The sequence below is a fragment of the Cornus florida genome, unplaced genomic scaffold (assembly GCF_030987335.1).
Source record: "Cornus florida cultivar Cherokee Brave unplaced genomic scaffold, ASM3098733v1 CherokeeBrave_3.0.0_Hap2_Chr02, whole genome shotgun sequence".
Taxonomy (NCBI): Eukaryota; Viridiplantae; Streptophyta; class Magnoliopsida; order Cornales; family Cornaceae; genus Cornus; species Cornus florida.
Genome location: NW_026775572.1, coordinates 80,690,478 through 80,714,849, shown reverse-complemented (window position 1 = coordinate 80,714,849; position 24,372 = coordinate 80,690,478). Strand labels below are relative to the sequence as shown.

At 35.8% G+C, this 24,372-nt stretch overlaps 2 protein-coding genes across 16 annotated transcripts; both read left to right on the top strand.

Annotated features, from left to right (window-relative positions):
* The first annotated feature begins 1,167 nt into the window (after nucleotides 1-1,167).
* On the top strand, nucleotides 1,168-17,656 carry LOC132295375 (ABC transporter G family member 7-like). Of its 15 annotated transcripts, none has more exons than XM_059793611.1 (12): nucleotides 1,170-1,370; nucleotides 4,016-4,110; nucleotides 4,600-5,774; nucleotides 7,592-7,719; nucleotides 10,731-10,756; nucleotides 10,997-11,273; nucleotides 11,702-11,833; nucleotides 14,602-14,822; nucleotides 15,069-15,260; nucleotides 15,381-15,465; nucleotides 16,312-16,615; nucleotides 16,688-17,054. In XM_059793611.1, exons 4-12 carry the CDS (start codon nucleotides 7,705-7,707, stop codon nucleotides 16,696-16,698), a joined length of 1,263 nt encoding a protein of 420 aa, XP_059649594.1. In that variant the 5' UTR covers nucleotides 1,170-1,370; nucleotides 4,016-4,110; nucleotides 4,600-5,774; nucleotides 7,592-7,704; the 3' UTR covers nucleotides 16,699-17,054. The 15 variants fall into 15 exon arrangements, with proteins under 15 accessions (XP_059649592.1, XP_059649600.1, XP_059649590.1 ...); XM_059793610.1 differs by having other exon boundaries at nucleotides 7,587-7,719; XM_059793619.1 differs by having other exon boundaries at nucleotides 1,254-1,370; nucleotides 7,587-7,719; nucleotides 10,731-10,895.
* A 3,711-nt stretch (nucleotides 17,657-21,367) lies between these two features.
* LOC132287850 (uncharacterized) lies at nucleotides 21,368-22,162 on the top strand. Its single transcript, XM_059789828.1, has one exon. The coding sequence runs from the start codon at nucleotides 21,433-21,435 to the stop codon at nucleotides 21,898-21,900; it is 468 nt and encodes a 155-aa protein (XP_059645811.1). The 5' UTR covers nucleotides 21,368-21,432; the 3' UTR covers nucleotides 21,901-22,162.
* Nucleotides 22,163-24,372: the final 2,210 nt, after the last annotated feature.

Here is a 24,372-nt window from a genome sequence, read left to right as displayed (position 1 = left end):
GACATCCCAGAGTGTTTTGATTGAGTTGTTTGGGCATTTTAAGGTGATAAATTACAATTTTGACCATGTTTGAAGGGTTTTTGGACCTTTCGGTTGTAATGGTGACGTTAAATTTATGATTTGACCCGATCGTCAGATTGTCCTTTTTCTTGTTAAAAATGTGAAATGACTATTTTGTCATTCTCTTGATCAAATGGTCTGGGGATGCCTTATACACAAGGCATGAAGCATACCCAATGTTTTTGGGTGGTTTGGAAGTGATGGAGAAGTCTAATTTTCAATCTGAAGATCAAATTTCCTCCTGCGTGTGTGAGTTGACTTTTTTACCCTTATCTTAGGGTTTAGTCAATTTGGACTTTATAATGGGATTAAATCCCAATTTGTAGCATATCCTAATGTTCTAGGACCTTATGATTATAATGGTGAAGTACGCTTGTCATTTTAAGAACCGAATCAGTGTCATAAGGTACAAAAGTATGATTTTGTGCTTAACTAGGACTTGATGATCGGATGTCGAGAATCATTTTATGACCTTGACTCTAGGTGTATCTCAAAGTTTTGTGATGCTCTGGACACCATGGTAAAATTGGATCTTTGATCCATGCGTCGGAATTTTCTCGTGTTGTCAATTCCTACCAATTGACCTCGAAATCGAGAAAGGATAAAATGGGGTGTCTATAAAGACAATTACTTAAAAAATGTAGGGATGTCTCATCCATCATTTATTCTCTCCATTCCATTCAAATTTTTTTTTTTTCTTTCCTTCCTAAAGGAGCATAATGGTAAAAATATACTTGAAACAATGGAGGGTAATTTAAACATTTTATTTTATCAATTTAAAGAAGGGGGAGTTAGAACAAATTAAACCAAACCTCATGGGCTATTAGAGCAATTTTTGCTAAGGTTTAATATGAGAGTTATAGATCCAAACTTGAGGGGTGCTCAAGCATTTAACCCGAAATTTATTTGTATGTACTTATTTTATTTAATACCATATTACAAGAAAAACTGTTTTTTACTACAGTTTTAAAATAACAATGATAAAAAACTCTTTCTATCACGATTGATGAAAAGCCATAGTAGTAATTATATTCTACCATGGGTAAGCACCGTGGTATAGGGCCGGCCCTAGCCAAGGTAACCAGGCGGTCGCCTTGGGTCTCAAATTTTTAGGCCAAAGGGGATGGAAAAAAAAAAAAACAAAAAATTAAGTTAGGACACGTCTGTGTTGGGCCTCAAATTTTAGAGGCGTCCAAATTTGAGGCCTATAGGGGATGGGGAAAAAAATAAAGTTAGGTCAAGTTTCAGACGACACAATCCGCTTCGACACTCCGCAGTGCGCAGCCTCCGCTATCGCCTCAGGTGACAAGGTACGTTCATCATCCTCTCTCCTCTCTCCTCTCTCCTCTCTCCTTTTGCATGAATCGATCTTTTATATATGATTCTTTCTTTCGTTCATCTTATCATTTGATTTGTTCTAACTTTGGTTCGTTTGATTCGGGCCTTTACCTTTGTTCCAATAGTGAAAAGTAGCTTCCAAACTAGGGTTTTTTTTTTTTTTTTTTTTTTGTGTGTGTCACTGTGTGATGGCTATCAAAAGCTGAATGAATATATTATGGCTCTCTTAGTATTTTAATAAATGTGTGCCTTTCTACATGTGTCTTTCATGGCGATCGAGTCCATAATCTATGGCAGGTACCTTTTTTTTTCGTCTCCCTAATTCCACTTCAATCTCACAACAGCAGCAACCCCCTTTTCCTCATAATTTTTTGCATTTTCACGTTCAAGCCTACGAAAATTAAGGATCCCTTCTAGTGGGTTGAGCCTTTGAGGTAATAATTAACTTTTTCGATCTCTAAATTATGCTCATACTTAAAAGTGCCAAATTAAGGTTTTTTGTTTTATTTTTTTTTATTTTTTTTATTTTATATGAAGATACATACCACCATTATTGATGTTATTTGAAGTTGGCTCAGCTAGAATTTTAGTTAATAATACTGTCAAAACACTTGCCGTCAGAATGTACAAGCACATGGAAATCAAGAGCAGGCTTTAACAAAACAAAAGTTAACGGTTTTTCTATTAATTTGCACAGGTCTTCTGTAGCAATGATCAACCAATCACTGCTACTAAAGTTGATTCCTCATCCTGAAATCAAGAAAGGGGTAACTGGCTCCCAAAAAAAAAAAAAACATAGTTAATATAAAGAGTGAAAGACAAAACTATATATGATAGTGGATGCCACATATAACTTAAAGTCCCACTACTTCTTCAGTACTACAAGTTCAGCCTCCTATAATATATATAGTCACCTCATCTCCACATATTTTTGTCATCTGTAATCGTTAAATTTTAGTAGCTATATAAACAATGAATGTAGAAGCTACAGTTTCTGTCCTCTAGTAAACTGTTCTCTTCATTTTTTATTTTGTGCTTGTGAAAAGTTCGCACTCTTTAATTGATTGATTTATTGTTATTAGTTGGCCCAATGGTATAATCTCCTCATCTTCAAAAAAGAGGGGAGGAGTTCGAGTCCCGGCGTGGGCAAAATGTGTGTGTGTTTGCTTTACCATTCAAAAAAAAAATAAAAAAGTTAGCTGTCTTATGCACACTGCACATGCACACAATTATTTATTGGTGATGATAGATTTATAGTTATTAGTTAGTTGTCTTATCAAACTGCACAGGCGAACAATTATTTATTGGTAGTGATAAAAATTTATAGTGATTAGTTAGTTGTCTTAAGCACACTGCACAGGTGCACAATTATTTATTAGTGGTGATAGATTTATAGTTATTAGTTAGTTGTCTTATGCATACTGTACAGGCGCACAATTATTTGTCGGTGGTGATAAATTTGTAGTTATTAGTTAGTTGTCTTATGCACAATAGGCGCACAATTATATTAGCTATAGAATTTGAAAACATCGTGTGAAAATTTCGAACTCTTATAATTTTTTTTTGCACGTGTGAAACTTAAGGGCCTCACATTTAAAAGTACGCTTAGGGCCTCTCAAAATATTTGGAATCTTAGTGCCGGCCCTGCCATGGTAAAAAGTGAATTATTTTCCGTCATATTTAGGCGGGTATTATTCCCACTAGTTTCATTTTTTTAAATAAAAAAAAAAAAAATTATATACAAAAACATATATACTCACACAGAAACCACACACAACATATCTACACTATCTATAGGCGCGGCTCAATCGACTGAAAAGTTTCCCTTTCCGGCCATCAAAACCAGTGAACGGTGACGACGCCGCTTTCTTTCTTCACGCCGGCCACTTTCTTTCTTCCTCCAAATCCCCTTTCTCTCTGATTTGAAAGGGCTTGAAGCAATGTTTGTGTAACAGATCCAAGCCCTAACCCACCCTCCCTCTCTCATTCGAAGCCCCCATTATCCAAGCCCTAACCCCCTTCCTCCCATTCGAAGCCCTAATTTATATCGTGTCTGCATCGAAATTGGAGGTTTCTATTCTTTGCTACTATCAAAATTGGAGGTTTCTGTTCTTCGATACATTATCAAAATTGGAGTTTAATTTCTGTTCTTCTCTACTATATTGTCCATATTCTTTCTTCTTGATTCTTTTTTTACAGACACTCGCACACGCTGACACACACTCGCACACACACATGTGTATATTTATGCGGGTAAATATATTGAACTGAAAGTTTCGTTACAGTGAAGTATTCAATTCCATCCACCCCCCCCCCCTCTTTTGTTACACACTTTAATTGCTGAAAAAATAAGAATAATAATAAATCATATTTCCCCTGGTCCATTTATTATAATTTGATGGCACCATCTAGTTTACTTTACTAGTCTTAGTTACACTAAACAAATATACGTACTTCCTAGACCCTTTAAAATTTCTAGAATTCATATTCTTGGATCAGTCAAGCGATTTTGGTAACTGATTTTGGTTTAGAACGTATAGAGTTCTTGCTTTAATTTTATTGGAAGTAAACTTATATTAATTAAAGAGATAAGACTAAATATCATCTCAAATTACAGAAACAGGAAGCGATAGATGAAGGGACAGAATGACAAATCATTGCATTCGGTCTCAGAGGAGCTGAATGGAGATTGTGGGATGGCTGAGATGTCAGGTGATTTTGTTATTGCTTAGTATCATACTTTATTGTTTTGACTTTAATTTGCGTGTTTCTATTTGTCCTAGTTGATACTCCCCCCACCCCCGTAGTGACTTGTTTGCTCCCAAGAGGAGTTGAACCTTATCTGCATGTTTCTAAGTTGTTTTCAGTTTGGTTTGGTATGTACATAACTGATTTGGTATATGTTTGTTGTAAGAATAAGATGATTGAATTTAAACCTGTTAGGTGGTCAGGTCGTATATGTTTGTATATTGAACAATTGGGGGAAGAGTTCAATTTGGTTCTGATACATATAAATATATGCACCCTTGACGAATTTTGTATGCACATATACGTTTGAGGTCTTTGCATGTGTGTTTGTGGTGGTATGTTGTCCATTTCAGTTTTTAGACGTGTCTTAAATGGATCCTTTCATATGGTAGTATTGAGTGGTTCTTTCAGGATCTGAAAGTTTTGTAATAATGTTGTTAATTTTTTGCATAGGTTTATTCATCCCCCTGTATATGGTTAGTATCCTAGAACAATGCAAGAAATTGTTGGAGGTAGACTGCCCAAGTTCACAGAAGAAGAGGTATCAACCAACGTACTTATATAGAGAATCCAAAAAATCAAACCAAACCAAAAGAGCTGGGCTACTGACAGGACTGGAATACTGGATTTGTTTGCAAGAAATTGTCCTATTGGCATGGGCCGAAAAACTAATTCTAAACAAATTGCGCTGGAATGGGAAAAAATAAAGAAACCAATTCTTGAGAGAGTTAGTTGTGCCATTCAGCCAGAGGGTCAATCACAGAAGCAGCTGTCTAGTGTGTCTGATTTCATGAGTAGTTATGCGAATAGATTCACTGGGTTTGTAGATGATTGGAAAGCACACTTGCCACGTATAAAAGTTTTGATGGAAAGGGGGTTAGAAAGTAACACGGGCTCTGAGATGGTGAAGCATTTTATTACTGATAGGACTAAGGATTTAAAGGCTCTTTAGAAGGAGGAAAGAGATGAAGAAACAAGGATGCTTATTTTTTGTAGCACGAAATGGGAAAAAATAATGCCTGACATTGCAAGTCGAGTTGATAGTTATATGGTATCTGTGTTCACAACTAGATATATTAGAAGAATGATGGCGATTGCTGACGAATTTGGGCAGTACCTGCCACAGATAATTGAATTGATGGAAATGGAGAAGAATCTAAAAAGTGGCGATAATTGAATTGATGGAAATGGAGAAGAATCTAAAAAGTGGCGAGGGAAAGAGGTTCAAGGATGATGAGATAATTGAATTTCCATAGAGGAAAAGCAAAGGAGGAAGGGAGGATCCATGATTTGCCACCAATAGTTGAATGTACAGAAAGCGAGAAGAATATAAAAAGTGGCAAGGGGGAGGGGGAGGGGGAGGAAGAGTCACCTTTCGAGGAGCCCCGGGGAGAGAAAAGTGGGGAGGGAGAGAACCCAGGATGATGAGATAATTGAATTTCCCGAAAGGTGCAAACTGAAAAGAATCACAAGACTGGCAAGGGGGAGGAATGAGTCACTTTAAGGAGTCCAAGGAGGAAGGGAGGATCCATGATTCATCACCAATGGTTGAATGTAAAGAAAAGGAGAACAATATAAAAAGTGGCGAGGGGGAGGAAGAGTCACATTCCGAGGAGCCCCTAGGGGAGGTAAGTTTGTTTGTTTGTTTTACTTATTTATTTATTTATTTTATTTGTTCTAGTAATGTAAAGGTCCTCTTGAGACCAGTTGTGTGCTTTAATCACTTCACAGAATAGTTGTTATATATATATATATATATATATATATATATAAATCTGTACAGAGACTATATAGGATTATATCTCTAAAGACTTGTAAATTTGAGGTGCTTAATCAATCACCAGACTTCTTGTATTGTCATTACCCTCAAGAATGTGTGGTGGTATTATGTTGGCGTTGAGCTGACAAGCATTAAACTATAGAAAATATCCCTATGATCTAAGTTACCTTTTTTTTTTTCCTTTTTTCTTTTTTGATAAGTAAACAGAAACTATCATTAAAACGCTCAAATGGGGAGCGAACCCGGTACAAGCGAAGCAAAGGACACCATAGGCGCGACTACAACTTCAAGTTGTCAACAAATCAAAAAGGTTATCCGTAGATGAACAACTTTTCCTAATGACCCAAAAGAAGAGAGAATGCAAAATATTCAATTTAATAGCCCAAACAGGAGACTCCTCGCCTTCGAAGGATCTCCTATTCCTCTCACACCACAGCCCCCACCATAAACAAAGAGGAGTTACCCTCCAAGCTTCTCTAACTAGGCTGTGCCGCCCTCTCCAAGCCTCTAGCATCTCCATCGTGGTCCTTGAAGCAACCCAATCCACCCCAAAAACAATCAGGAACATGGACCAAACATCCGATGCCACTGGGCATTGCAACAAAAGATGGTTTACTGATTCATCCGTCTTCTTGCATATACAACACCAGTTAACTGGTATTTGGTGTCTTCTTCTAAGATTATCCAGAGTAAGAATGCTGCTAAGTGCTGCTGTTCACGTGAAAAAAGCCACCTTCAATGGTGCTGTAGTCCTCCAAATAGCCTTCCAGGGAAAAACATTGCTCAACAACTCCGTAAGGCTTCGATAAAACGACCTCACCTCGAACACCCCTCTGGGACCTCCCATCCACACCATCTCATCCCTGCCTTCCCCCTCCACCACTTGCCTATAAATTAATACCATTAAATCTGTAATTTCCAGAAGCTCCCAATCATTGAAGTTTCTACGGAATCTCACATCCCAACTTACTCTCCTATTATCAAGCCGATAATAGTCTGCAACCATAGCTTGCTTATCCACGACAATCCTAAAAAGGCGAGGAAACCAACGAGCCAACACAACATCCCTGCACCACAAATCCTTCCAAAACCTAACATGACGACCATTCCCAACACTAAACCGTATCCACTTGGAGACCTCATGTCCCCTCCGAATACCTTTCCATGAACCCATGCCTGCTGGTGATGTCACATCTCTAGTCTTCCAACCTCCCTACTCTTCCCCAAAACGACATGCAATAACACGCCTCCAAAGCACAGACCTCTCACACCCAAATCTCCACTGCCACTTACCCAACAAAGCTTTATTAAGTATTTGGCAACATAGAGTGATTGTTGCCCAAGAATTGCATAGCTTATTTGATACAATTAAGCTATGCAAATCAACTTTGGAAAATTCCTTGATATTGACGTTTAATTCTTTTATGTGATGGCGAGTCATTATTAGCTTTTCAAAATAGAGTGATTGTTGCCCAAGAGGAGGTGTGATCCTGTTGAGTACTTCCTATTTTCCTTTCAGAATTCTTGCAGTTATAAGTAATATCAACCTTATCTGTTATTAGATGAAAAAGTTAACTTTGACTGGAAACAACTTAGAAACTTTAAAGCTTTATGATTTCTTTTTCCTTGTGGTGGCTGCTTTATGGTCTTTCTTCAAAAGGTCAGTTGTGCTGATTCCTTGGCTGGGGATGCAAAAGTCCGCGGAATCAGTGGTGGTGATAAGAAACGTCTATTGATGGCATGTGAGCTTATTGCTAGCCCATCCGCCATTTTTGCTGATGAGCCTACTACTGGTATGAATGCTTTCTATTTCTATGGTTTGCCTAAATGTCTCTTTGTTTTCTATTAGGAAAGGTGATGAAACACTCCACATATGCACGTTTTATTTTTATTTTTATTTATATATATATATTTTCCCTTTCTCAAATTGCCGATAACAACTCTTGAGCATCTTGGTAATCATGACTGGTTAACTTTAGCTGGGATATATTTAATTAGGTACAATCGAGAGACTCATAGGATTTTGAGTTTAAAGATAATTCTTAGGCACCGATGAGAGAATCATTTGGGTGGTTATATTTGGTGAGCATTTGAGATAAAGAGAATGTTTTGGAGTTGTAACAGTGTAGAGGTTGAACTGCAGAAAAAAATAGATTAATACTTGTTGATTGTTTATCCCATTATGTTTTTTCAACACACCATAATCATAATAATGTCTTAATAATGTAAGAGACCACACCGGAGAATAAACTTGGTCTGCTTAATATACAGTAATAGATTTTATCTTCCAGTCAATCTGGCTCATATAATTTGTTGTTTCAGTAGATTTAGAATCTTATATCTATGGTCCAAATGAAATAATTTATGCTCCATTGTTATGTTCTGCATACTTGTTCAGTCAGTAAACTATTAATTGCATAGTCTTACTAACGAAAACAAGCTTGGGAAAGCCAAAAATTGTCAAACTTGAATATGCCATTTTACCTTGATTAAGCACTAGTCTTGAAAAGATGAGATTAAAACTCTCAGCTTTACTCGGCTTAATTTTCGCAACTACTTTTCAATGTCCAACATTAGGCTACTTGTGATGGAGGGTGTGGAAGGAATAAATTGACCTAATTCTATAACATGTAGTTGTTTATTAAATGAATATATAGCATATAAGACAAACATATAATTTTGATTCATTTTCATAGCTTTTATGTTAATCATTGCATAATGTGGAAAATGCAACTTGAGAAATATTTTTACATAATTATGTATATATACTACTAATCCTCTCTTATGATACATATACCATCTTATTTTCTTTCTTCTTTTCCAATTTTTTGTTAGAGCAAGGTGGATATTTTGGACCGTATTTTTCCTATTTACGAGAGTATGGAACATAGCTCTGTTCAAGTATTGATTAATGGCTGCAAAAGTGTTGTCAAGTATATGAAACTATATAATATATTTACATTATGAGCACAACCAAGAAGTGTCAGACATGTAATTATTTGTGTCCAGGACATATGCTGATGGCTGACATATGGCTCCTTTGTAGAAGTGTCATCGTGACTTAGATGTCGAGTCTCCGACTATGTAAATCAAACCAAAGTGTTGCCAAGTGTTTGAGAGCTTTCTTTGCCCAACCTTCCACTGAAGGATTTTATGTCATTTTATGTGCTTTTAATCGAAGAGGCTTCAAGAGTTAATTTTGAAACATCATCTTGGTCTTTATAGGGTGAAATAAGATCATGAAATTTCAATGTTTCTTTGAAGCATATTTTATTTTTATTTTTCGTATGTTATCCTTTAAAATTTGAAATCTTTCCTCTTTCTAGTTATCAAAACGATTTATGAGCTTCAGCTATTCCCAGTGATTTCATTTCATTATGCTCACTCATCATTGAATTATTCATAACTTCTGTAGTAGTTCGTGATAATTGTACCATTTGGGCTTGGTATAACTGAAGCAGTAAATATAAGGAGAGAAAACTGTGCGGGGAGGACCAACAGCCTAGACTCTGTTACGTCATAGTATACACAGTTCTATTCAGACCTAGAGGGGAGTATAAGTCTTAGGGATTTTAATATTCCAAGTTTTAATCTTCAATTATAATTTTTTAATTCCTAATTAAATTTAAATCACGTCTCAATGATCAAACCAATAAAAAATATGTAAGCATTCGAAAACACAAGGCATTATCACAAAGTAAAAGAGAGACTAAATTTTACATGGAAAACCCTAGAAAGGGGGAAACAAATAGGACCTTCAGTCCGGGCAGAAACAATCTTCTATTGAGAAAAAAATGTTTAAAGCCCTAGGTATCAAAGTATCAAACTCTATCCTCTAAAGTTAGCCTATTTACCTTCGATTGAGAGTTGAGACTCACACGCGTCGTTCTCCATCAAACACGTATGTTGTCAATCACAAACTTGTTTTTTTTAAATGTTCGCTCTCCTTGGTTGTTCATTTGCTCCTTGATCTTCTTTAAATCTGGTTGTTTGATGGTTGATAATCTTCATTTGACTTCATGCTTTGATTTACTTAATCACATATGGAATTTCTTGGTGTGCTATGTAAAACCCTGAATTGCATATCAAAGCTCTATTCTCTCTCTTTGTGCCTCTCAATCTCATAAGAACATTATAACCATGTATCTTTAGTCAATAGAGGAATCCTAAATAAAATTGGAAAGTAGTATCAGTCAGTTTTATGAAATTCGGAATAGTCAAAAACTTTTTGCTGGATTGATTGGGCTTCAGGTTTGATTGTTCGAGGTACTCTAGTAGCCTTCACTTGATAGATTTTATCGATTGTTATCAATCGTTCGATTCAATCTGCTTTGATTTCAAGGGTCAGTCGGGCTCTCAATCATTCCTTACTTCTTTAATTTTCAAAAATTTGCCAATAGTTGGATTAATCCACATTACGGTTCAATCAATCAGAGTCCCTGCTTCAAAAATATTTTGATTATTGTAATTTAAATATATTTTAGGCCCAAGTCTAGGTCATGGTGGTCCTTCTATCTCATAAATAATCTGACCTAGATCCCTATGTTCGTTAAGGTCTTATCTCACCTTTACCTAATTATGTGATTGAGGTTGATGAATTTCTCCATTGTCTTTGATGTCACTTCATATTCATTATCTTCAGTGATAGACATATAGACATACTAATGGACATTTTGTTCTACTAAAACCTTGTTTTGTATAGGAACTTTCAAATTCATGACTATATCTGCAGAAATTTTCGTCTCTTTTCTTTTCCCAATTCTTTGTTGATTTAGTAATTAGATAACTTATTATATGCTTTCAGGACTTGATGCCTTCCAGGCAGAGAAGGTAATGGAACCACTCTGACAACTTGCACAGGATGAACATACTGTAATTTGCTCCATACATCAGCCTAGAGGTTCAGTGTATAGTAAATTCGACGACATTGTGTTGCTAACAGATGGCGCACTTGTTATGGCTGCACTGTGTATAACTGAGTGCTATGTTTAGTTTTTAATTATTCACAATGTAGGAGTAATTTCTAACTGCTATTTCAGAAAGACTAACAGATTAATGCTTGCTCAACAGGTATCGTTGCCCAGATCATGTGAATCCTGCTGAATTTTTGGCTGACATAATATCCATAGACTATGATTCTGCCGAAAGTGTCTACTCTTCCCAGAAAAGGATAGATGGTCTTGTTGAGTCGTTCTCACAACAAACATCATCAATTCTATATGCAACTTCTCTTACTAGAAGGGAGTCCTTTAAGAAGAGCATGAACTTGAAAAAGAAAACTACTTTCAAAAGGAAAGGAGGATGGTGGAGGCAGTTCTGGTTACTTCTTAAACGTGTGTGGATGCAGGTAGTTCTTTCTAAAGTCATTCAATTCTTAGGGTTACTATACTGTTTATGTATAAAAATAAATTGACAATATATATATATATATATATATATATATATATACACACACACACATATATATATATATCCGGAAAAGACATAATTTTAGTCCTTCACTTTGCTCCATCTATAATTGCGGTTAATTTTACTATACTGTATGTTTGTTATGACTTAAGTCACTTGACAATGAGGAAACAACCAGAAAGATGCATATAGCTAGTACAGTGGATTCATATAGTACAGTAGGTTGTTATGTGACATGCTGTAGAGAAGCTCTCGTTTTCAATCTACTTCTGTAATTTTATTGCATAGAAATTGTTATTTACATGGTCAGTATTTCAATGTCTTGTCCTATTTAATTGAAGACCTGTGAATGGATGGAATGACTAGGCTTCTCGCGATGGACCAACAAACAAAGTTCGGGGAAGAATGTCAATTGCATTGGCAATAAAATTTGGTTCAGTTTTTTGGAGAATGGGAAGATCTCAGACTTCAATACAGGACAGAATGGGATTGCTCCAGGTACAAAATATTGATGATTAACTCGAAATTCTTTCATATAGTTATGATTGATTTGCGAAATATTCATTGCAGTATACAACTCTAGTTGTTTTAAGCTATGATACCCCTAAGGAGGAACAGTTGGCTTCTCTTCAATTTTGATTCTGTCCATTTCCATCACGCACTGTTTATTTTAATTGCCTCCTTTAGCATACGTTGGCTCCACATGAATTTATGGTTAATAATTGCTATAAAATAATTGGACGGAATTGAAATTGAAGAGGACCTAAGCCTGGAACACCCTCTTTATGAATAGCTCTTCTTTCACTTTTTTTTGCCCCTTTAATGAGAAAATTATGGGAATGATGAAGTTCAAAGTGGTGAAACATCATAGTAATTGTGGGATCTTTTTTTTTTTTTTTTTCGCATATTTATTTGTCCTCATTGAGGGATGAACCTCCGAGGTTGTCAATGAAACCGTTACTTGAGATTGGTACGTTTGTGTTTTAAAAAAATACACTGCAACCCCTAATAGAAGCTGTCGGCTAACGCTGTTAACCTAAACTTTGAAGTTACAGTTATACCCTTATTCTTCTAATGTTACTTTCTTAAAATGTGAAAAGACTTCAAAGCGAATGAATGAAGTCCATATTTTCTTTGGAGCACCATTTTAAAACCCTAAAGATGCACACACACACACATATAAAGATGTATATACATATACACCCATATAGAAGCTGTCGGCTAACACTGTTAACGGAAACTTTGAAGTTACGGTCATACCCTTATTCTCCTAGTGTTACTTTCTTAAATAGCATTGACAAGTCAATGAAATGTGAAAAGACTTAAAAGCCCATGAATGAAGTCCATATTTTCTTTGGAGTACCATTTTAAAACCCTAAAGATGCACACACACACACACACACACACATAAAGATGCATATACATATACACCTATATATACACAAATACAACTATAATATAGTATTATAATCCGCATATATTTATTTAAATACACTGCTTTAACTAGAATTAATGCTAATTACAACTAACTAACACCTCTTATTTAATCTCATTCTTCGACCCATCAGCTCATTCACCAAGTTTCAAATATATACATATATCTACGTATATTGTATATATAGAACCCAAACCACAGACCAACAAGCTTTAGGTCTGCTTCTGATTCTTTCGGATACATACCAAACTCGCCACGCATTTTCGAACTCACCTTTCCAGTGGCTGACATTGATTCAACACCAATTGACATGTCTTTGGTCCCTTTAATATCCACCACAGATGTTGTGGTAAATGCCATTAACAAACGATACGAAGGGTTGGTCAAGGTTTGAACCAAGGCCATCAAAGGCAAAGGAGCTTGGTATTGGGCACATCTTGAACCCATTTTCGTGGTAGGCCCAATTCCAAGTATGACGAAGCAAAAAATTGAGCCAGAAGCTAGAATTAGGGAATTTTTTTCTTTCAAGTTACTTCTTATGGGTTGAAGAGCAAGAACATAGAAAGTGGGGAAGATAATTTAACTAAGTGGAAGCTAAACTAGAATATACTCTTTTTTTTCTTTCTATAACTTTATTTATTATATACTAAAATATGTATTAGATATTTAATTCATATATTAATTATATATTCTTAATATATGTTAGATGTAAATATATGTATACACGCAATTTGTGTATATACAGATAAATCTTGAATTAATCGATCCATTAATAACCCAAACTTCTGTGGAGTAGTCAGAGAAACAAGGGTAGAATGGTCTTTAATCTGAAGGCAAAATTGTCCATATAATGAAATGTTTAAGGTGTACATTGTCCTTTTACTTGTTTAAAGGAAAAAATCGGCATTTCAAATTGTTTAGATAATCCTTTTGTAACGGGCAACCCATTTGACCACAATGGCTGGGGTCTCAATGTTACCTAAACATAAACATTAAGGGTACCATGCACAATTTTTGAAAATACAAGGGTGCCATGTGTAATTTAAGCTTTCATGAATGGGTAAGTGTAATTTTCCCTATTTTATATTTCATATGCTCCTTAATTGTTCAAAATGTATCCATTTTAACAATAATTTTGCATGGTAGCAGTGAGGAAATCCATTTCATAACAAGTACCTGGTCTTGAGCACTCTCAAAGTGTAAATCGTTGGCATCAAAACTGGATTACCTACTGTATCTCGTGCCATTCAACCATCAGTTTTGTATGTTCTTGCGCATGGTTTATATTGTCCTTCTCTCTTAATGTGCATGCATGTTTGGCATTTTCTTATTTATTATTATTTATTTCATTTTTTTCGTTTATTTATTTATTTATTTTTTTGTGGGCCGAGCTTTTTCTCTATCTTATGTACCAAAAATAACTGCAATTCAGCCAGTTAATACGAGTAGTTTACTAGAATTTGGTGGATACACTTAGTTTTTAATTGATATGGTTCATTCAAGTAGTTTACTAGAACTTCAAATCTAGTCGATGGTATTCATGTTACTGGATATTGTTCTTTAAGTTCGTTTATGGAATTACTAGGGAATTTTCATCCCCTTCTGAAGTCCTCATATGCAGTTTTCCACTCTTCTCCTGTGGCTAGTCTGTGAAATGTCCCTTGCTGAACTTTTATCCTTGTCTTATCAAAAATAAGAAAAATATTTCTGTCAATAAATTGGAAGCTATGATATTCAAGTTCCAATTTGATTGAGTTTACATATTCAAGTAAAACAATATTTGGTTGTTTATCTGGGTTTCTTTTTCTTTCTTTTCATTTTTCTCTCTCAGGTTGCTGCTATAAACACAGCAATGGCTGCACTCACAAAGACAGTGGGTGTGTTTCCCAAGGAACGTGCAATTGTAGGTAGAGAGCGTGCTAAAGGGTCTTATACGTTAGGACCGTATCTGCTGTCCAAGCTGATAGCTGAGATCCCTGTTGGAGCAGCATTTCCATTATTATTTGGCACTGTTTTGTACCCCATGGCTCGTCTCCATCCTACTTTGTCCAGGTGATTTTTCTGCGAATTTTAACATTACGAGGTTCATATTGTGATACTAAATGCAGCTGTGAATGCTACTTTATATCATCCTCAACTCCGAATGATATTTTCTTGAGCTTTCAATATTTTTTGCTTTGTGCATGTTTGCCAGTAAATGTTTAAGCTAATACATATAAGCAATTTAAACAGTTAGGTATGGGATGGTTTATCAATTGCAACATTTGATGGAACTGACTCTGAACTTTGACTTTTTAGATTTGGAAAGTTCTGTGGAATTGTGAAAGTGGAGTCCATTGCTGCATCTGCAATGGGCCTAACTGTTGGGGCGATGGTTCCAACCACCGAAGCAGCAATGGCAGTTTTCATTGTATTTGGAGGCTATTATGTTAATGCAGACAATACACCTATAATCTTTCGATGGATTCCTCGTGCTTCACTTATAAGATGGTAAATTTATTCTTAATTACCAGTGAGAGAAATCTCATCGAATTGATACAAAATGACTGGTTGATATTTTCTTTCTTTCCCGACCATTGATATCTCTAATATTTCTTGGGGTACTTTCAGGGCATTTCAAGGGCTTTGCATCAATGAATTTACTGGTCTTCATTTTGATCATCAGCATTCATTTGATACACAATCTGGAGAACGGGTAAGGGAATAAATTTAAACACTATTTGATTATTTTATATGAAGATCTCAAAAGGGATGGCTGTAATGGGATCAGACCTGAATCTGAGTGGACAAAACTAATTTTTGATCGTAATTACTGGATTATGGTTCAGGCCATAGGGCTGGTATATGTGGAGCTTCAGGCTTGTTGAGCATGAGATCTTAGGATTTTGGAAGTTGCTGTTTTACTTATAAAAAAAATTATATTATTTGATATGCTTTGAACTTTTTGTTTCAAGATTATTCTTCTGCTAATATGTCATTATGTGGGTAAAGATAAGAAAGACAAGCCTTCGTGAGCAGATCTTGCTTAAGGCAGCTGCAAGATCTGCAAAAAGTAGTTTTTGTCATCCACACCGTGTGGTTATCCAAAATGATAAAGCTCTCATGTCGAGAATCTCAAGCTTCATATGCATGATGAATGTCTTGCACCGAAATTTAGAACTTCATGAGTCATCGTGATGGACTGACCTCCTGTAGAGATGCGATAACTGCTTGTTGCTGACCTTGTAGCTTATGCTTTTGAGAGGTCCTTGTAGAGCCTTGTTCTTTCTTGCCCTTCTAGTTATACCACCATTATATATATGGTTTACATTTCATTGAAATGGTTTCTCATAAGATTGAGTTGAGTCGATGTTGGGGCATTAATTTAAATTGCAGATCTTGAACACAGCTGCTATACCAAAATTATAGATGCCTCACTACACATGCCTCAACGCTGATTTATTGTTTGTTTATATAAATGTGGTGGGACAAAAGGTTCCAAATTGACTGATGAAAGAACTGAGCTATTTTGATTTTCTTTTTTTCCTTTTGATTTCTGCAGGCACTTGACTGCCTTTCCTTTGGAGGCAGTCGCATTAGAGATACAGTTATGGCTCAAAGTAGAATACTGTTGTTTTGGTACTGCACCACTTGTCTTCTCCTCGATAAAAACAAGCCCCAATACCAGCGCCTTGAGCAGCCGCTTCTTAACCAAATCCAAACAGAGCCAAAGCTTGAGCCTTCTAAGAGTGACCAGGAGGAGGAACCATACGAGCAACTTGAACCTCCTCTGCTTGACCAAGGTAAACCAACCGAGAAGCTTGAATCTCTACCCATTGACCAAATGAACCTCTATAACCTAGAAGGTTTGTAAATTAATTTGGCATTGATGATGTTGACATGAGATGTGCTCCTATTTGATGCTTTATCTCATACAGGTGCTATGTAAAGAAGATGCCTATGCAATAAAGGAAGGGGCCTCGTGCCTTTTCTGAGTTAATGAGCTGTTGAGAGGTCCTTGTAGAGCCTTGTTCTTTCTTGCCCTTCTAGTTATACCACCATTATATATATGGTTTACATTTCATTGAAATGGTTTCTCATAAGATTGAGTTGAGTCGATGTTGGGGCATTAATTTAAATTGCAGATCTTGAACACAGCTGCTATACCAAAATTATAGATGCCTCACTACACATGCCTCAACGCTGATTTATTGTTTGTTTATATAAATGTGGTGGGACAAAAGGTTCCAAATTGACTGATGAAAGAACTGAGCTATTTTGATTTTCTTTTTTTCCTTTTGATTTCTGCAGGCACTTGACTGCCTTTCCTTTGGAGGCAGTCGCATTAGAGATACAGTTATGGCTCAAAGTAGAATACTGTTGTTTTGGTACTGCACCACTTGTCTTCTCCTCGATAAAAACAAGCCCCAATACCAGCGCCTTGAGCAGCCGCTTCTTAACCAAATCCAAACAGAGCCAAAGCTTGAGCCTTCTAAGAGTGACCAGGAGGAGGAACCATACGAGCAACTTGAACCTCCTCTGCTTGACCAAGGTAAACCAACCGAGAAGCTTGAATCTCTACCCATTGACCAAATGAACCTCTATAACCTAGAAGGTTTGTAAATTAATTTGGCATTGATGATGTTGACATGAGATGTGCTCCTATTTGATGCTTTATCTCATACGGGTGCTATGTAAAGAAGATGCCTATGCAATAAAGGAAGGGGCCTCGTGCCTTTTCTGAGTTAATGAGCTGTTCTAGTGAAACACTGATGATTTATTGTATCATTACAACTCTTGACTCAGCTAAAAGATTCTTATTATTTGGAGCTGCTTGTAATATGGATGGCTTGCCAGGACAGCACCAAGTTTCAGTAAATTTGATTTAGTTTACAGTTTCAGGATAATCTTGTTTGTTTGTTTTTTTATTTTTTGTTTACTTGTTGGTTTTTTAATTTTTATTTTTTCGTTGTGTTGTTTTGAATGGTTTGTTTCTGTAGTAATGTACTATAATGGTTGTTTAGTTTATTGATACTTGAGAGTCCGTTTGATATGAGGAAAGCGTTGAGGAACAATGACTGAGGATTTTAGATGGAACGCCCATCTAGGAGAAAAGGATGGGTTTAGGAAGAGAGGAAATAAATCATTTTCGCTGGACTCATCATAAACCTTCCTCTCAATGGTCCTTGCTCTGGGGAAAAAAGGAGCCCCAACCCCCCCACCCCCCCCCCCCCCCCCCCCCCCGCGCCCGCCCGCCCGCCCGCGGGAAGATAGAGCAGATGCATTACACTGCCTTTGGTAGGAGGAAGGTTCTTTCATCAGTTTCATTTTTGCTCTTCTAAAATACTTCTTTCAAATCATGGTCAAAAGGTATAATGTCCCTTTCCTTCTTTATTTCCTTCCTACTCAACCAAACAGCATGAAGAAAAGCTCCTATTTTGGGATATATTACATTGACATTGCTTGACGTTAGGTCAAATTTTACATAGATGGACATTTTAGTTTTAACTTTTAATTACATTTGATAGTGTGAATCTAAGTCACACAGAGCGGGAGCCAGAGCGAGAGCGGCATATTCCTAAAAATCTTAGAGTGGGAGCGTCGCTCTAGCGACGCATTATAAATATATAAAATATTAATTTATAATAGTAAATATATATTTTAAATAAATTTCATATAAATAAACCGACAAAATAGTGAATCAAATATGAGTCTATTATAACCAATATAATTTGCTTTATAAAAATGTATAAATTAACAAACATGACAATCAAACAAGAACAATAGGGCATAATAGAAAAAGCAATGTTCAAAAACATTGTCTTTTATACATTTAACCTATTTTAAACTCTCAAGATGACAATCATTATCTTTGAAATAGTAATGTTCAAAAACATATGAAATAGCATAGAGAATATGAAATGATGGAACGAGAATAAGACTATAAGAGTGAATCAAGAGTCAATTACTAGTGAAAGAAATTCAAGAATCACGAACCCAACACTTTATAACCGAAAGAAAATTACGAAATCATAATCAGAATATGAAAAGTTATTAATTTATTTATTTCTTTACTAATAAATAAGTATTATTAAATATTAAGTATATAGTTATATTATTTGATTTTTACTTATAAATGACATAGTTTACTTAATTAAATTAAATTGATTACTTTTTGACATAATTAACCTTATTTGGTCTATTTAAGTTGGGGGTAAAATTAAAATTTTTCAAAATTCACACTAAATTCGTGAATTTATTGTCAAAAGTCGTCGAATTCTTGAACAAAATACGCGATTTTATCTTACATAATTCGTCGAATTGAACTTTAAAAATCAGTGAATTCTTAAATTGAATTCGCGAATTCAAAAACATGAGAGGGTGAATTTTTGATGAATTCACTCTCAAAACTTCAATTCACGCGCGGAGCAATAGTGCGCTAGTGATTTGAGCGAATTATGTGACTTAAATGTAAATCCGTATTTTACTTACACCCAAATGTCACTTTTTAGTGGTGGCAATGTACTTTTGGCTTATTCACCTCAAAAAGGTTGTTTTATATATTTTTTTATGACAAAAAAACCCCAACAGTTCTCACTAGCCATCAGCACCACCCATGCACCCCTATCCCAACACCTCCATGAGGCGAAGAGGTGAGGTGGCGCGTGTGGGGCACGCGTTATGGAGGAAGAAGACGATTGGCACTGCATGAGGCGCGCGTCTACACGCGACTTGCATATCAATAGCGCGTGGATGCTCCAAACTGTGCGTGTGAGAGCGTGAAATCATGTTGCCACCATAGATTGCTACCACTGCTGCCGATCGTTGCCGCTACTGCAGATCGATTCGCTGATGATGAAGTTCTGCCAAACTAAACCCAATCCTCCACCTATTTCTATCAACCTATAACCACCGTCGAAAATCACGTGTCGTCACCAGATGATTCACTGCTATAGATTGATTCAGAGAAGGTGACGACCTCCAAACGCTCCTCACCATCAAACTTGAAGAAGACGATTAACTCGTTCTATTGTTTTTCCCTATTTATTTATTTTCCCCTTTTGTTTCTTGAATTTTAGAGAGTTGGAGATAGAGAGAATAATAAAGAGGGGCACTTTTGTCATTTGGTTTTATAGATATTTTGCATTAATTTGAATTAAAAAAATAGGGGTATACGGGTCAATTCTAATATGTCAGAGCTCAAAAAATAATTAGAAATGCAATTGAAAATTAAAACTAAAATTTCATCCATACGAGATTTGAAATAATATAAAAACAATGTGAGTGTAATTTATCCTACATTTTACATTTTTTTTTTTTTTTTTTTTTTTTTTTTTTCTATCTTCCTTACTTGGCCTTTTACTCCGGGCCAAATTAAACATCAGGTTGGGCTAAGTTCTAATAACCCAAGCCCAACTATAAAGTTTAGAACCTCAATCTAAAATAGGGGCAAGGATTCTCTCCTGCGGTGGAGAGGTCCCACACCAAATCTAATTATTAATTTTGAAATTTTGGGTAAGGCCCACTGGCGAAGAGTGTTTGGATTTGGTGCAGGACCTCTTCAGTGCAGAAGCGAATCCTTGTCCCTAAAATAGCAGTAGCTTTTATTTCCTTTACCTTCACCTATATTTTTAAGTCAACTCGTTAAAAATAATTTAAAAATGGCACAATAAAGTAGGTCTTGTTGAACTCCCCCCACCCCCAAAAAAATATAAAATAAATAATAATAATAATAATGTAGATCCAGCTTAAAATTCGATCCCAAACTCCCTTGATTTTCGATTTCTTTAACACTATTTTATGTATACTAGTACATCTGACTCTCTGACCTCCCAAAGTATCATCCACCTTTTTCTATGATTAATATACTATCAAGTTATAAAAAATAGAAGATACAGAGAACTAGAATAAACAAATCGCCGTCCAAGGAAAAAGTCAAGCCGACCAAAAATGCCACATCCCATGGGAAGAAGAACCTTTCATCAACCCAATTGGGTAAAATACTATCCTACAATGAGGAACACTACTAGTGTGATATTCAACCACAATTTTTTTGCCATTTTGAATTTTAATTCTTTCTACAAAAGATCTTTAAGCTCAGGACGACAATATAGATCATAGAATTATATTTGAGTAATGATGCTTGACATTTTTCTTAAGTCGAATAGTTCGATTTAATTAATTATTAATATCAGAGCATGGTTCGTCATATAAGTTGATTTATAATTTTTTTTTTAAGAGTTTGATATCATTATACATCTTTATAAATCGGTCGATTCGATTAATTTATATCGATATTCGTCTAACTCTATTAAATCGCGAATATGTTGAAGTGTTTCATATTAAAAGTCATTTTTTTTCTGAAACACACAATTCTAGCCTAAGAGGGTCACCACCACGTGTCACTATCAGGATGTGTAACGTGTCCCTTTCTTGAATTTGCTCCAAAATAATATGAACAACGCGCAAAAGTAGGCTGGTGTCTGCTAGCACACGGTTTGAACATACACATGCATAAATAATTGAGTCATCACATGCCACCATCCCTCCACACACACATATTATACACACAGAATAAACATATATTTCTTTCTCTCTGTAGTCTATATATACAGTATCATATTGGATTCACAGATATTTTCAAAACCATTCTAGTTTCTCACATTTATATCCAAAATTAACAATGGCACCAACATTTCTTTGCTCACCTGATCATCTTCTGCTTCTTCCTCCATTTAGGCCACTTTCGGGTACTCGAAAAATGGCTCTCGACCAGCGAAACAGAGCTTGCACAACCATTTACGCATCAAGAAGAGACACCCACGACCAGAATTATTATTGCAATGGTCGCAGTGTGAATGAGAACCTGGTTGTTCTTCGAAAGCGAATCCACGAGATGAAGATGATGGAGAGGAACTACGAGCCGCCCTCGGGTTGGATGGATTGGGAGAAGCATTTCTACACGAGCTACGATGAGATTATATGTCAAGCAATGGGGTTGTTGCAATCCCAGCTGATGAACACTAGGCCAAGCATGGCTCTTGCTATGGTGGCACTAGTCACATTAAGTGTGCCAACTTCAATGTCTTTGTTATTAGTCCATTTGATGGAGATGGTTAATGGGGGTTTAGCTGGGATCCATCTTAGCTAGTTATATGTATATATAGACGCATCATACACAGTTGACGGTGCTACGAGAAAATTATTGTTTTATTTTTTATATATACATATATACATTTGTAATTTGTATAAGAAAGTTGTTTGATATCTTTTGATTTTTTTTTTTTTTTTTGAATAAAATTATGTGTACATACCACAATTATTTACATATTATGTGGTTGATTTTTTTCTCTCCATGAAGTATAATTTCCTCAATGAGGTGCAACGGAAAAGGAAAAAAGCAGTTCCTTGAATTTCTCATTAATTTATAAATGGTTTTTTTTTCTTGAAAAGTGTCCTTAAAAAGTATATATTTAGTGCACCATGAAATTAATTTCTTAGATTGTTTTCCTTGGTAAACTCACAGAATTAATTTGTCCGCATGAGAATGTGAATCTCACCTTTAAAAAATGGGTAAAAGAGATACCGTCAAGATTTTTGTATAGCACACCTTCACCTACCCAGTTATTATATAAAGATTACTTTTACATAACTGACCTACGTCCAAACATTCTCCTATATGTAGGATCATTATGTACTATTTTTTATTAATTCAATTCAATATCATATATTTTAACATGGTACGAGAGCTTGTGTTATAAATCATTTCTTTTCTTTACAGGTTCATTCTTTTTTCATTGGCTTTGGTCCTCTAGCACCACCACTTTCCTAAAGGCGGCATCTTATCACTATTCGTCTCAAGAAACACGTCTTCCAGATACTATTTTGAGTTTCAAATCACATCACTCGAAAGAGCAGACGTGTATTTTTAGATATTGTCGTTGTGATACGCTCCGTAAAAAAATAATTTATTTTCCTACAATCACTTTATTAAAACTGTACAGTGATAAGCAAGGTCGAACCTAAGGGAATGCGTTGATAAAAAACTAATACGAATCCAAGTTAATTTAAATCTTAACACAGTGAAAATTTGGTGGATTTAAAAATGAATTTAAACTAAATAAATAAAAATAATAAAAGATAAAAGATATGGAATTAAATTCACCACAAATCTCATAATAATGCCTAATTATATCTAACATAGGAAAATTCATCGTATGCATAACTATGATATGTAGAGATACATGATAACTACAATATCGTTGATAAGCGCTGAAAAGTGCGCATTTAAAACCCTTAAGCTTGAGTATTGTAGAATCTTATTTTATCTTATTTTTCCGTTTTAGTCTAATTTCATGTTTTTGTCTATTTCAGGTCAATAAGATTAAAACGGGCTAATTTGGGTCCATTAAGGCCTTTTTGGAGTCAAACTAAGTTTTTGTGAGAATTGTAACGACCCGGGTTTTTCAACCCCGGTGCGTCAGTGATGACCCGAAAGTTGACCAGATAATGGACCCAGATGCGGAAGCAAAAGGAACAAGACAATGGTCTCTCGAGGCATAACACACCTCTAAGATCCTAAAATGACCTTCCAAGAGGTCATGGAACCCAAAGGAATAACCGAAAGCGAAAGATAAAATGAAAAGGTCACTTGGTACCCTATGGCACCAATGACAACCAAAGGAGCAAGATCTAGTTCAAACTAGACCATGTACGCCATAAAATGGCTCAAGTAAGATCAACAAGGTCAAGTGGAAGTAAATCAATTAGTACAAGCTTGAAGGAGCAACAACCAAACAAAATCAACAAAACAGTTGAAAGTGGGCTATTTCGGTTGACCGAAGTAGAGTTTTGGTATCGAAACTCACAGAAACATTTCTGAAGTCTAAATTTTAAGGCAAGGCTGGTTCGGTAGACCGACTTGAGCCATCGGTCGACCGAAATGGAGTTTCGGTTGACCGAAACTCCTCGAAGGGTTGCTGGAATTGGCAAAAACATGGTTCAACTAAAACCACAAGAGAATCGGTCGACTGAACCAAGCCATCGGTCGACCGAACTGGGCCAAACATCAAAAATGGCTACTGGAATGGGGGATTTTGATGTTCAAACAATTTGAACCAAGAATTGGTCGACTGAAACAGGCCATTGGTCAATCGAAACAGGTCGAAAATGAGGAAAATGAACCTGCTATGCACCAAAATGAAGAAAAGTCCCTAAGTCTTATTTGAATCCCCCATGGCATGATTAAAATACATTATATGCTATTGTGTGATGATGTGAACATACACGCAAGTGTAAAATAGTGTTTTAAACATGCTACAATGGCTTACGGCTTCATTACATTTCATTTACAAAATTTTGCATGTCAAACCTCCAAAGTTGGAGAAATTACATTTTAAAACAAAATGTAGCGCCAAATGAGTTCAAGTGCAAATATAAGCATGTTTGACCCTTGGCCTCATGTTATACATGTCAAATACATTACAAAAAGTGTATCTATGTACACATTACACATTTAGAACAAAAATACAAGTTTTGACATATAAACTACAAAAAGGCACTTCATGCTAACATCTTCGTAAGAATGATACTCCAAGTCTACGAAACTTCCATGACATAGTAT